This window comes from Hyperoodon ampullatus (assembly GCF_949752795.1).
Source record: "Hyperoodon ampullatus genome assembly, chromosome: 19".
Lineage (NCBI taxonomy): Eukaryota > Metazoa > Chordata > Mammalia > Artiodactyla > Ziphiidae > Hyperoodon > Hyperoodon ampullatus.
This window is the reverse complement of record NC_136932.1, coordinates 52,387,179-52,400,645: the sequence shown is the minus strand read 5'-3', so window position 1 is coordinate 52,400,645 and position 13,467 is coordinate 52,387,179. Positions and strand designations below refer to the sequence as shown.

General features: G+C 49.6%; 1 protein-coding gene across 3 annotated transcripts; it reads left to right on the top strand.

Annotated features, from left to right (window-relative positions):
* The first annotated feature begins 3,744 nt into the window (after positions 1–3,744).
* ZNHIT3 (zinc finger HIT-type containing 3) lies at positions 3,745–13,025 on the top strand. 3 transcript variants are annotated; one of them, XM_079724785.1, is made up of 5 exons: positions 3,745–3,873; positions 3,971–4,002; positions 9,510–9,596; positions 10,580–10,663; positions 12,519–13,025. In XM_079724785.1, exons 1-5 carry the CDS (start codon positions 3,788–3,790, stop codon positions 12,698–12,700), a joined length of 471 nt encoding a protein of 156 aa, XP_079580911.1. In that variant the 5' UTR covers positions 3,745–3,787; the 3' UTR covers positions 12,701–13,025. The 3 variants fall into 3 exon arrangements, with proteins under 3 accessions (XP_079580911.1, XP_079580909.1, XP_079580910.1); XM_079724783.1 differs by having other exon boundaries at positions 3,763–3,873; positions 12,461–12,701; XM_079724784.1 differs by lacking the exon at positions 9,510–9,596 and having other exon boundaries at positions 3,763–3,873.
* Positions 13,026–13,467: the final 442 nt, after the last annotated feature.

Here is a 13,467-nt window from a genome sequence, read left to right as displayed (position 1 = left end):
CTGTTTCTTTGTCACGTCAATTCCTCACAAATTTATTGTTTCTTTGTCTAGAAAGTATAAAAGCTTCCTGCTTTGGCCTATTCTTAGGTTTCATTTCTATGGGACCTCCATGCGTATGAGTTAAATTTTGTTTCTTTTTCTCTTGTCTTGTGTCAATTTTATTATTAGTGCACTAATTACTATTAGTGCACTATTTATTATTAGCAGCAACCACAAGAACTCAAGAAGCATAGAGGGGGAAATTCTCCCTCCCTGACATCTGCCATGTGGGAGATAGAGGTGAGTTAGGAGGTTTGTGCAAGCCCCACTCCCACTCCATATGGGACCTTAAGAGGTTTCGTGGATAATCTGTCTGGGAAGTCCTGATTCCTTTGATCTCTGCCCTAGGAAGTGTACGTTGGGAGATATATGTTGATTTGCAAATGGGAGAGGGTGGGAGAAAAGTGTGGGGTTGTGGGCAGTAGGGTGTATTCATGAAACAATGGTGACCTTTAAGGTCTGTGCTCTCCCATCCGTTCTGCTGTAGATAATGCAATTATTTTTCGTTTGTTGTTTGGAAGTTCTCCTTGGAGTCTAACTGAAGGTCAGACTGTCATTGTCTAGAGTTGGGGAATGAATGTCATTTTCAAGATAAAATAACACGTAGAGAGTTGGAAATGGATGACTTGGAAACCACTCCAGCAGAACCTCAGGCCTCCTTTATTTGATTCGCACCAGCAACCTCACCCCCTTTAACATCTGAACTATTCTCTTAGATACCAGAGAGTAAGTGGAGGGGAGGAGGTGAGAACCGGGCAGTATAGGTCCTCTAAAGATACCATCCTAGACACTTCTCTTGCTGCCGCCAAGAGGGCAGGGGGATAGAGATGTTAGGGCTGCAGAAAGAAGCTGAGATTTCGCTACACAGAGAGCCCAGCCTTATCAACATCTGGCCTCAGATAAGGGCAACATGCAGCCCGTGTGCCCGCCCCATCATGGCGTCAGGGAAGGCGCCGGGCAGTGGTGCACCCGAGTTAGTAACCTGAAAACTCCCGAAGTACTATTAAGCTTTCACCAGGCCATGTGGGGTGGCCACCTTCCAGCTGGATATCCACCCCAGGGGTTGCCGAGAAGCGCAGGGCGATGGGCACCGCGGGAACTGCCCCTGGACAGCCAGGCGCATTTGGAGCTCTTGGCTGGCCTTGCGTGGGCCTTACTTTCATGGAAGAGACACCGCTGCCCATCCGGTCGCCTCCTTCAGCCCCGCCCTCTCGACCCTCTCTCCCGCCACTTGGCGATGATCGAGGCGCCGGGCAGGCCTGTATTTACTCTTCTCTGAATGGCCAGACAGTATGGCCTCCCACGCAAGGTCGGTGCGAGCGGTGCTCCAGTCCAGCTCAGGCTACGCCAGGGCAAATCTCGATCTGGAGCGCCCTCTGGCGGTGCTGAGTGCCGGGCCTGGGACTCCACGCGCGTCCCCAGACTTCGGCGTTGGCGCCGGGCTCGGCCCGCCTGGAATTTGCTGGACAGCGCCTGCCAAGCAGCGGAGCTCTGGAAACCGTTCTGCCTCGATCATTACCTCGCCTCTCTCCAGGTCTGGCCCTGCTTCTCGGCTGACGCTGAGAAGGCGTGAGGCAGCCTTAGACAGCCGCTAGGAGAGCGTGATGGGGGACCAGGGAGAGCCAGGCCACATCAGTGCGGACATCTGATTGCTGGGCCCAGAGTCATACCCGTCTTTCTTCTCTGAACTACCCATTGCCCAGAGGAGCTGTACTCGGCGTCCTCACTTCTCGGCGTCCTCACTTCTTGGTGTTCCCCAACCTCATCACCATCAGAGATGAGCCACCTTCTTTCCTGGATATTGGAGCAAGAGGGGTACGTCTTTCCAGGGAAGCTGGAGGTCACCCAGAGTAGAGGAAGAGGTATTTTTACTGAATGCAATGTGCATGAGAGGAATTCCAGGAATTTTCTTTTTGCTGGAGTCACCATCTCTGGACCCAAAGGTAGGAGAGTCAGCGTGGTATGGGTGTGGGTGGGGTCAGGTTGAGCCCCTGAAGATTGTGGAGACTCTCCATGGCCTCAGCCCCCAAACACAACTCACAGGAAAAGTCTGTGTGGGCAGTGGTGATGTACCTAATAGGAGAATTTGTGCTGGTGCCAGACAGGGCATGGGGTTCAAATGTGGCCTGGACAAGTCACTGACCTCTGGCCTTCCCTGTTAAGCATGGGCTCTCTGGAATACTTCTGGGTCAAACCAGCAGTGGTCACAACTGTTGAGGAATACAAGGAATGCTGCAGATTATTAGGTCGGTGTGGAAACGTTGGATTTTGGCCTGAGTTCTGTTTGGAGGCTGGAGGCACGGGCAGCTGCATGCTGGGGCAGGTAGGCAACCGGAGGGGCCGGTGCCACTTCAGCACTGAGGACTGGACAGTGCCCTCAGGACAGTCTGGCAAAGCCAAAGGAGTGATGGACGGTCACTCAAGCCCAACCCCAGCATGGGTCACTGAGGCTGACAGTGAAACCCTTTTAGAGGGGCCTGAGGTCCAGCAACCTGGGCTCCAGGGACTTGGGGCCTGGAGCCCATGCTCATGGGGTAGGGACCAGGGCTTCAGGAGAGTTGCAGACTCTTCCTAGATATCCCATAAATAACCTTTTGTAGCACTTCAGATCACAAACCTTTTTACAGTCTCCTCTCTGCTTTAAATAGCTCAGGAAAGTAGGCCTGAACATCCACTCTAATAGATGTAGGGTAGACAATTGTCCAAGTCACACAGCCAGAGAGGGCTTGGAGCTAAGACTTGAATGACTGCTTTGGTTGTAACAGATTCATCCCCACAGACTGTGACAGTGGTTCGGGGCTTTTATAGTAGTGAGATCCTGAGGGCTGATGGACCAACACAAAGGGGAGGCTCTTGGGGGTGAGGGTGACTTATGGCCCTAAGAAGGCACCCCACACGTGTGGGCTGGGAACCCTGGTTAGGCTGGACAATGCTCAGGGCTTTGAGGAGGAGCAGGGCTCCCCAAAAAATGTGACTTTGTTTATTTCTAAAGCCTGCGGTGGCATTCAAGGCCCATCACAGTTCACCTCTCTGGACCAGGATCCCCACCTTTGGGCCAGAGGTAACTCATCTGTTCCCTGGCTAATCAATCCCACCCAGGGGTTCTCCCTCCTGCCTTCACTCTAAGCCTTAAGGTCCCAGAGACCGTGCCTGCTAATCCCTGGGTGTCCCCAGCCCAGCATCTGGGCAGTGCGGGGCTCACAGTTGGAGCTCAATAAACATCTATCAGCGGCCAAGCCTCATCTTCCTTTCCTGTGCGAAAGATGGCTGGGAAGGGCACATGTGTGTCATGTGATTTAACGGCCAGTGTGTGGACTTCTCATGTGCTAAAAAAAAGCAAATGAGATGTGCGGGGAGAACCCAGTGCTGGTGCAAGACTGAGAAAGTCCAAGCCAGAAGGTAAAGGACATTTAATCCCAAGTATTCTTTTTACATACATACAGGGCAACAGAGCTGGAGAGTGACAGTGACTTGCTGCAAGTCACATGGCCGCGTAGGGACAGGGACAGGGCTACGTAACAAGTTCTTCGACGCCGTTACCTAATCAGAGAGAACCTCTGATGGGGGTACTGGTTGCGCATCGAGTGCATCGACTTTCTACTTCTCAGGCCTGAAACAATGAGCTAGATCAATCCATTGCTTTTGACTGCCAAAAGTGCTGCGCGCTGATTGGTTCTGGTTAAGGAAACGGAAGAAAAGGCTTTCACGTGGGACCTGCGGGGAGAGGCCTGGGCGCCGGGGCGAGACCATGGCGTCGCTCAATTGCAGCACCGCTGTCTGCGTTATCTGTTTGGAGAAACCCAAATACCGCTGCCCCGCCTGCCGCGTGCCCTAGTGAGTGCGGGGTTGTGGGCTGCGGACGGGTGGCGGGGTGGCGAGAGGGTCCGCGCGGCCTTCGGGGCTGACGCGGCCTGTGGTTTTGTTTTTACAGCTGCTCGTTGACCTGCTTCCGGGAGCACAAAGGTAAGGCCCCCCTCCTCGTGCACGGCAGCCCCTACGTCCCGTCGCCGTCCTCTGCTCCCTCCCGCCCTTGCAACGCCTGATCCTGTGGGAGCTCCCCTTCCCGGGCGGGGTGGGGGGTGGGCGGATACCTCTACCTGCGAATGTCTCTCCACATTTTGGACAATCAAAACCTTTTCTTCTGGGGCTTCCCTGGTGGCGCAGTGGTTGGGAGTCCGCCTGCCGAGGCAGGGGACACGGGTTCGTGCCCCGGTCTGGGAAGACCCCACATGCCGCGGAGCGGCTGGGCCCGTGAGCCATGGCCGCTGAGCCTGCGCGTCCGGAGCCTGTGGTCCGCAACGGGAGAGGCCACAACAGTGAGAGGCCCGCGTACCGCAAAAAAGCCCAAAAAACCAAAAAACCAGAAAACCCTTTCTTCTGCCCTGCCTTTCCTTCTACGTACCATTCTCTCTCTTTTTTTTTTTTTTTTTTTTTTTTGGCATGTGCTGCGTGGCATGTGGGATCCTAGTTCCCTGACCAGGGATGGAACCCCTGCCCACTGCATTGGAAGCGCAGTCTTAACCACTGAACCGCCAGGGAAGTCCCCATCCTCTTTTTCTTCTTTAAAAATAGTCGGCCAGTTTTGCCGTAGAAGTCTCCTCTAGCTGTTCCTTCCTCTTAGTGTTCTGACGCAGCTGCGCATCATTTGCTGCGCTGGCTGAGGTTAACGACGTTTTCTTTCTTTTAAATAATATCTTGATAGAAACGTGGAGGTAGATCAGTTTACAATAAGGAGCAAAGGTCTTTGTCAAGTATGCTTTTTTTTTTTTTTCCTTGCGGTACGTGGGCCTCTCACTGTTGAGGCCTCTCCCGTTGCGGAGCACAGGCTCCGGACGCGCAGGCTCAGCTGCCATGGCTCACGGGCCTAGCCGCTCCGCGGCATGTGGGATCCTCCCGGACCGGGGCACGAACCCGTGTTCCCTGCATCGGCAGGCGGACTCTCAACCACTGTGCCACCAGGGAAGCCCCAAGTCTGCATTTTTTAAGTCTCTTCATCCGCGCCTCTTAGTCCTTAGGGACTCTTTCCCACGACCTCTCGCAATGACTGTTCGGTTAAAGTTGCTCATTGGTGGTTTGCCTGTAGTTTCATCCCTCCAGTCTCTGATTTACAGCTGTGTGTTTCAAGCACCACCCTCTCCGCTCCCCGCCTCCCCCGCCCCCCTTTTTATCTTAACCCTAATGTCTCTGGAGTATTTTCAAAAGAAACCTTTCAGCTCAAGATAGACAGGAAAGAAGTAGAAATGCTTTGCTGCAACAGGGTTGGGGAGCTGGGTGTGGAACGCTTCCCTCTAGTCCTGCAGCCCAGTAAGGCCTCACCAAGACCCCCTAGGGCAGTCTGGAGCTCTTAACTGTGAGACCTGGCAGCTGCCTGGGTAGTTTTTCTGAAATGCAGATTTGAGCAGTTCACTCCCTTGGTGAACACTCCAGTCTCTCTGGCAGTAGTGTTGTTGTTGTTGTTTTTAAGTGAAATATAGTTGATTTACAATGTTTCAGGTGTACAGCAAAGTGATTCAGCGATATATATATATTCCTTTTTCAGTTTTTTCCATTATAAGTTATTACAAGATAATGTATATAGTTTCCTATGCTATACAGTAGGTCTGTATTGTTTATTTTATATATGTGTTTCTGTTAATCCCAAATTCCTAATTTATTCTCCCCCACCCCTTCCCCTTTGGTAACCATAAATTTGTTTTCTATGTCAGTCTGTTTCTGTTTTGTAAATAAATTCACTTGTATCATTTTTTTTGGATTCCACATATAAGAGGTATCATGATATTTGTCTTTCTCTGACCTACTTCACTCAGTACGATAATCTCTTGGTCCATCCATGTTGCTGCAAATGGCATTATTTCATTCTTTTTTATTGGCTGAGTAGTATTCCATTGTGTATATATACCTCATATTCTTTATCCATTCATCTGTCTGTGGATATTTAGGTTGCTTCCATGTCTTGGCTATTGTAAATAGGGCTGCTATGAACACTGAGGTGTATGTATCTTTTTGAATTAAGAGTTTTCTCTGGATATATGTCCAGGAGTGGGATTGCAGGATCATATGGCAACTCTATTTTTAGTTTTTTAAGGAACCTCCACACTATTCACCATAGTGGCTGCGCCAGTTTACAGTCCCACCAACAGTGGTAGGAGGGTTCCCTTTTCTCCACACCATCTCCAGCATTTATTATTTGTAGACTTTTTTTTTTTTTTGGCTTACTGAATTATTTATTACAAGGCAAACACCACCCAGATGAAGAAAATAGAACTTTGCCATCCACTCCAGAAACCCCTCCACACGCCTGTCCTGATCCAGTGCGCTCGCTTCCTATAAATAACCACTCCCTGGGACTTCCTTGGCGGTCCAGTAGTTAGACTTTGCCTTCCAATGCAGGGGGTGCAGGTTCAATCCCTGCTCAGGGAGCTAAGATCCTACATGCCTCGGGGCCAAAAAACCAAAACATAAAACAGAAGCAATATTGTAACATATTCAATAAAGACTTTAAAAAACGGTTCACATCAAAAAAATAAAGTCTTAAAAAAAAAAGTAACCACTGTCCTGACTTTTATAGTAATCACTTCTTTGCTTTTTTAGTTTCATTATGTAAGTATGTGTCCTGAAAGCGTATCATTTAGTCTTGCCCATTAAAAAAAGGTGATATTTCTTTCTTTCTTTCTTTTTTGTTGTTTTTGGGCCATGCTGCTCAGCTTGCAGGACCTCAGTTCCCTGACCAGGGATAGGGATTGAACCCTGGCCCCAGCAGTGAAAGTGCCGAGTCCTAACCACTGGACCACCAGGGAATTCCCCAAAAATGTGATATTTATTTATTTATTTTATTTTTGGCTGCATTGGGTCTTCGTTGCTGCGCGTGGGCTCTCTCTAGCTGCGGAGAGCATGGGCTACTCTTAGTTGCGGTGTACGGGCTTCTCATTGTGGTGGCTTCTCTTGTTGCCGAGCGTGGGCTCTAGGCACCCGGGCTTCAGTAGTTACAGCACGCGGGCTCAGTAGTTGTGGCATGCTGGCTCTAGAGCGCAGCCTTAATAGTTGTGGAGCATGGGCTTAGTTGCTCCGTGGCATGTGGGATCCTCCTGGACCACGGCTCAAACCCATGTCCTGTACATTGGCAGGCAGATTCTTAACCACTGCGCCGCCAGGGAAGCCCCTGATATTTGTTTTAAGTCTCTTTTAATCTGTAAATTCCTCCCCCATCCTTTTTTTTTGTTTTTTGTTTTTTTTCTTTACAATTTCTCTGTTGAAGAATTCAAGCCATTTGACTTGTACAGTTACCCACAGTCTGGGTTTTGCTGATTGCGAGCTCATGGTGCAGTTAGGCATACTCAATCCTCTGTTTCTTAGAAATTGACAGATCAGAGATTGGATCAGAGCTCAGGGTCAATCTCTCTGGCAAAACTACAGGTGGTCTTAGGCATGACTATAGAAGGTGCATAATGTCTGGTGGTCTTTATGTTTTTTTTTATTGAAGTATAGTGATTTACAATGTGTTAACTTCTGCTGTACAGCAGAGTGATTCAGTTATACACATATATATATGTATATATAAAATTCTTTTTTCTTTATATTCTTTTCCATTATGGTTTATCACAGGGTATTGAATATAGTTCCCTGTGCTATACAGTCTGGCCTTGTTGTTTATCCGTTCTATATATAATAGCTTACATCTGCTAACCCCAATCTCCCACTCCATCCCTCCCCCAACCCCATCCTCCTTGGCAACTGCAAGTCGTTCTCTATGTCTGTGAGTCCGTTTCTGTTTTGCAGATAGGTTCATTTGTGCCATATTTTAGATTCCACATGTAAGTGGTATCATACGGTATTCGTTTTTCTGACTTACTTCACTTAGTATGATAATCTCTGGTTGCATTCATGTTGCTGCAAGTGGAATAATTCTTTTTAATGGCTGAGTAGTATTCCATTGTATATACATACCACATCTTCTTTATCCATTCATCTCTCGATGGACATTTAGGTTGTTTCCACGTCTTGGCTATTGTGAATAGTGCTGCTGTGAACATAGGGGTGCGTGTATCTTTCTGAATTACAGTTTTGTCTGGATATATGCCCAGGAGTGGGATTGCTAGATCATATGGTAATTCTGTTTTTAGTTTTCTGAGGAACCTCCATAGTGTTTTCCATTGTGGCTGCACCAACTTACATTCCTACCAACAGTGTAGAAGGATTCCCTTTTCTCCACACCCTCTCCAGCATGTTATTTGTAGAACTTTTTTTTTTTTGCGGTATGTGGGCCTCTCACTGTTGTGGCCTCTCCCGTTGCAGAGCACAGGCTCCGGACGCGCAGGCTCAGCAGCCATGGCTCACAGGCCCAGCTGCTCCGCGGCATGTGGGATCTTCCCGGACCGGGGCACGAACCCATGTCCCCTGCATCGGCAGGTGGACTCTCAACCACTGCACCACCAGGGAAGCCCTGTAGACTTTTTGATGATAGCTATTCTGACCAGTGAGAGGTGATACTTTGTTGTGGTTTTGGTTTGCATTTCTCTAATAATTATCAGTGTTGAGCATCTTCTCATGTGCCTGTTGGCCATCTGTATGTCTTCTTTGGAGGACTGTCTATTTAGGTCTTTTGGCAGTGGTTCTTAACCTGGGTATTGCTCTCCCTAGAGACACGTGGTCACAGTATTTTTGTTCTCACAGTAGTGGCGATGGTGGTACTTCTGGTAATTGGTGTTGACTCACAGAAACAGCCTGGGGTGTGTGAGGTCATCCCACACCATTAAAGATCTTTCCAACCTGAATACAGTAGCGCCCTCTCTGAGGGACACTGGTCTGGGGAAGACAGGCAGACCTGTGTGTGGCATCCTCCTCTTGTGCCCTGGCCACATGCCAGGCCTGCCCTGCCCATCAGCTGCCGGTTGCTCATCACCATCTCCTTGCACCTGCGTACTCTTCCAAGGGTCCGGTCCAGCCATGGACCTTTCCCTCGGCCCCACATGCCCTTTCCACCTGGCAGCACCTTCCCCACTCATCTCCCCGCCCTTTCAGGTGACTGGATCAGACTCTCCTTATCTTGTCCATATCTCTGTCATCGGTGCGACTAAACCCCTCCAAGGGGCTGATGGCTTTCATCTCTGTGTCCCCAGTGGCATGTGGTACATGCAAATTTGGTATCGGAAACTGCTGAGAACCCAGTTTGATGCTGATTGAAGTCAGTGTGCTACTGAATCGTGGTGAAAGCCCTGTGCGATTCGGCCAGCAGGGAGGTTGGAGTCAGGCCCTAGGGGGTGCACGAGGCCTGCTTCCTCAGCCTTCCTGCCGGGCTCAGGCTTTTACTGGCCCTTGACTGGATATCTCACTTCCTCTCCTTCATCCCCACCCCCACCTAAGTCCCTTAGCCCATGCATATGCTTCCCCCTAGAGGCTGGCTTGGTGGTGGCGTGTGCAGCCTTGTCCCTCAAGTGGAGGTGATGTGCACCTGAGATTTGTGTCTTTTTCAGAGCAGTGCAACCCTGAAACTCGTCCTGTCGAGAAAGAAATAAGATCGCATGTTACTGCAAAAACTAAAAAGCCTGTGGAAAACACAGGTGGGTTGGTTGATTGCAAACAAACAAACCTAGAGAAGGGTTTCAAATAGAATATGTCGAAAGGAGAGAGGAGAGGAGACTGGGCTGGGGCCAGGGGTCAAGTTCATTAGGGAGCAGCAGCTTCCTCAGCCCTGAGCACTGGGGCTGGGGGCACACGTCACCACGGGTGATGTTACAGAGCCGCCTGACGGTTCAAGAGAAGCAAGATGGGGTCAGGAGGCAGAGGGGGAGAAAGGCCATCGCCATGGTTTGGGGGTGAGTGGTGGACACTGCTGGCGGGAGCCGCCTCCAGTCATGGCTTCGGGTCCCCGTCCCTGGGCCTGGCTGGGGCTGTAGGTTCACCTGAGCTGGGCCTAGGCGGGGTGCTGCCTTTGGTCTCGCTGCTGCTGGGGCCCTCACAGCTCACAGCGGGAGTGGGCTGTCATCCTCTGCATTCATCTGGCCTTTCTTTAATGCCTCCTGCAGGCGATGCACCATGCCAGGCTCTGGAAGCAGCCCCTCCCAGCGCCACCAAAGAGGCATTGAACATTCACAGCCAGGGGATGGCCCATTTCTGCCCTTTGAGAAACTGTTGTTGGGTTCAGAAATTTCTGCCCATGCTGAAATCACAGGGGAATCATGTCAGTGGGTTTTTCCAGAGCATCTAATTTTTTGGCCATGGCAGGGCTGGAGCCGCCATGGTGAGGGGGGATGGGGTGGCAAGAACTGGAAAATAAGGCCCTGAAGCCCCCAGACCACAGGGAAACAGAGTAAGCGTGTGAACACTAGGATGCGTTCGTTAGTCACCAGTTCTTTGCTTTCCTAAAAGGAGTGTTGGTTTAGTCACAAATTCCAGAGAAGAGGTTACTTTTCTCTGTACCCACTTGCATATCTCTGTTGCTGTCGCATGTGTGCACATATATTTTTTATCTATTGGAGGAGTTATTAAAACCTGGCACCTAGGTTTCTTTTTCAGTCGTAAGCAGTTGTGTTATATTCCTCAGATGATGATGACGACTCTGTAGCTGATTTTCTCAATAGTGATGAGGAAGAGGACAGAGTTTCTTTGCAGAATTTAAAGAATTTAGGTAAGTGCTGTGCTTGTTTACTTTGTCAACCATTGAGATACATTGGATTGTATAGAATGTGATTTTAAATAAATTTATTTATTTATTTATTTTTGGTTGCATTGGGTCTGCGTTGCTACACGCAGGCTTTCTCTAGTTGCAGCAAGCGGGGGCTACTCTTCGTTACGGTGCGCAGGCTTTTCATTGTGGTGGCTTCTCTTGTTGCTGAGCACGGGCTCTAGGCGTACGGGCTTCAGCAGTTGTGGCACGCAGGCTCAGTAGTTCTGGCTCACGGGCTCTAGAGCGCAGGCTCAGTAGTTGTGGTGCTCGGGCTTAGTTGCTCCGCGGCATGTGGGATCTTCCCAGACCAGGGCTCGAACCCGTGTCCCCTGCATTATCAGGTGGATTCTTAACCACTGCGCCACCAGGGAAGTCCAGAATGTGATTTTTTAAAGCTATTAAATGCCTTAGTATGGCGGGCAGAGCCCTTCCTCCGGCCACGTGATTCTGTAGGCACACAGGCCTTCTACACCTCCCAGCCTGCCTATAAGGCCTTTCTCTGGCCTGGAATCCTACCAACTTTGTGGGTTGGCAAAAATTCTGCTCCTCTCTCTGTTTTTTTAATAAATTTATTTATTTATTTTTGGCTGCATTGGGTCTTCGTTGCTGTGCATGGGGTTTCTCTAGTTGCGGCGAGCGGGGGCTACTCTTTGTTGCAGTGCGCGGGCTTCTCGTTGTGGTGGCTTCTCTTGTTGCTGAGCACGGGCTCTAGGCGTGCAGGTTCAGTAGTTGCAACATGCGGGCTCAGTAGTTGTGGCTCATGGGCTCTAGAGCGCAGGCTCAGTATTTGTGGCGCACGAGCTTAGTTGCTCCGCGTCATGTGGGATCTTCCCAGACCAGGGCTTGAACCCGTGTCCCCTGCATTGGCAGATGGATTCTCGACCACTGCGCCACCAGGGAAGCCCAATTCTGCTTCTCTTTCAAGGCTTGGTTCAAATTTCCTTTCCTCAGCTTAACTTTTCTTGACCTTTTGTCTTACTCTCAGAATTAGGTACTTTTTCAGCTTCCCCTGGTGCCCTGTAATAATACACCACCCCCCACGTTCTGTGGTGGTTTGTCTCTCTCACACCAATCAGGGGCCTCCGTTTATTCCCAATCCCAGTGCTCACTTTACAGTCCAGTCATTCATGCAGACTGGGTCATCCCAGGATTTGACTTTTCAGAGGGACACGGTGTTAATAATGCCCAGCATTTTTGTAGGACTGCATTTCTATTATGTGTATAATTAACAGGCCAGTGTAATTCCTAAAAGTGGTGTTATTTTCATTTTTCCTATTTCACAGAGGTGGTGCTTTGTACCCAGTCCCACGGGAGTGATTAGTTAGACTGAGGTAGGAGCTGAGCTGGGTGTACGTGTGAATGATTTTGTAAACTGTAAAGCACCATACACGTTAGTGTCAGTTCACTGCTACTCATCCTGCTTTATGCTGGATCAAGCACACACTTAAACACCATTCAGAGATTTGGTGTAACTGTCCTTGTCGCTGAGAACCTTCATGCTTATAGAGAGAAAACATGCCAGCATGCTGCTATTGTTTGTATTTGTGCTGGTAAAATAATGCCATTTCAGCTAAGAAAAAATTAAGTTAAAATATTTACAGAGATACAAAGAATAAGAATCTCATAGCGTTTAAGTTGGAAATCATCTGATACGCTGATCTCACCTTATGTGAAGTGCTGGGCTAACTTGTGGGTTTAAAGGGTTAAGGGGAAGCCACGTCCTTGGTATTTATTACATTTGAAACATTTGGCTTTCAGCTCTCTCTGCCTGTTCCCACTTGAACTCAGCTTGGCTCTATCCCTGTTCATTTTTAAGGGGAGTCTGCAGCGCTGAGGAGCTTACTGCTCAGTCCACACCTTAGACAGTTGATGGTCAGCCTCGATCAGGCAGACGACAAGGCAAAGCTCATGCGAGCCTGCATGCAGGAGCCTTTGTTTTTGGAGTTTGCTGACTGCTGTTTAAGGATCGTGGAACCGTCCCCGAACGAGGATTCTTAAGGTGGATTATTGTGCTGCCTGCTCCTCCCAGGAGGCCAGCTCGCGTGGGGCCCTAAGCAGGGGCGGCGCTTTCCAGGACGTTGAGCGGCTGACTTCGGGTAGGTCCTGCACATGCTTATGTCCATTGCTACAGGCTGGGGTGCAGGCGGATGGAGGTGCTCCAGGTGGCAAACCCTTCATGGAGAGAGAACTTGACATTCAGATGGTTGTTTTTAAATGTTTTATTTTCGGTACAATTAAGACATAAATGATACGGTTTTCACACCCATTTGAGTTAAAACTTGATCAGTGTTTCAAAATAAAATTAAAGTGTGGTGGTTCTGTGGTGCATTGCATTGCTCATCATTCTTGATTCATAATCTAGTTGCTTGAAATTACATTAAACAACAAATATTTAAATAGTAAGGCTTTGTTCCTTTTAAAGGAACTAAAGGCAAAATTTCTGCCAGCCAAAATTTAGAGCTCATTGCAAGCTGACTTAGCCTGTGGGGTTGGAGGAGCGGGGTGCCTGCTGTCCACTGTCCAGCACCACCGAGTGGGGTCTGTGAAGGCCCTGAAGTTTCTTAATCCAGGTTTGGTAGCTACCAGCCCTGTCAGGGCTGGAGGCGTAGATCGGCGCCCCAGGCCACTGGTGTAGCTGCCGCCCCGGCCTGGCCTGCAGGCTGGAGCCGTGGCTCCCCGACGTGTGCTCCGAGTCGCTGTGGGAGTTGTTTGGCAGCTGTGTGTTGATTAGATGTCTTTGGCAAGGCAGCTGGCAGGAAAAGGCC

Excerpts from the sequence above, each read along its gene's own strand:
- ZNHIT3 (XM_079724785.1), top strand. The coding sequence starts at position 3,788 with ATGGCGTCGCTCAATTGCAGCACCGCTGTCTGCGTTATCTGTTTGGAG. Across the intron at positions 3,874-3,970 it reads CCCGCCTGCCGCGTGCCCTA|CTGCTCGTTGACCTGCTTCC; the intron begins GTGAGTGCGGGG and ends TTGTTTTTACAG. Across the intron at positions 10,664-12,518 it reads GCAGAATTTAAAGAATTTAG|GGGAGTCTGCAGCGCTGAGG; the intron begins GTAAGTGCTGTG and ends TTCATTTTTAAG.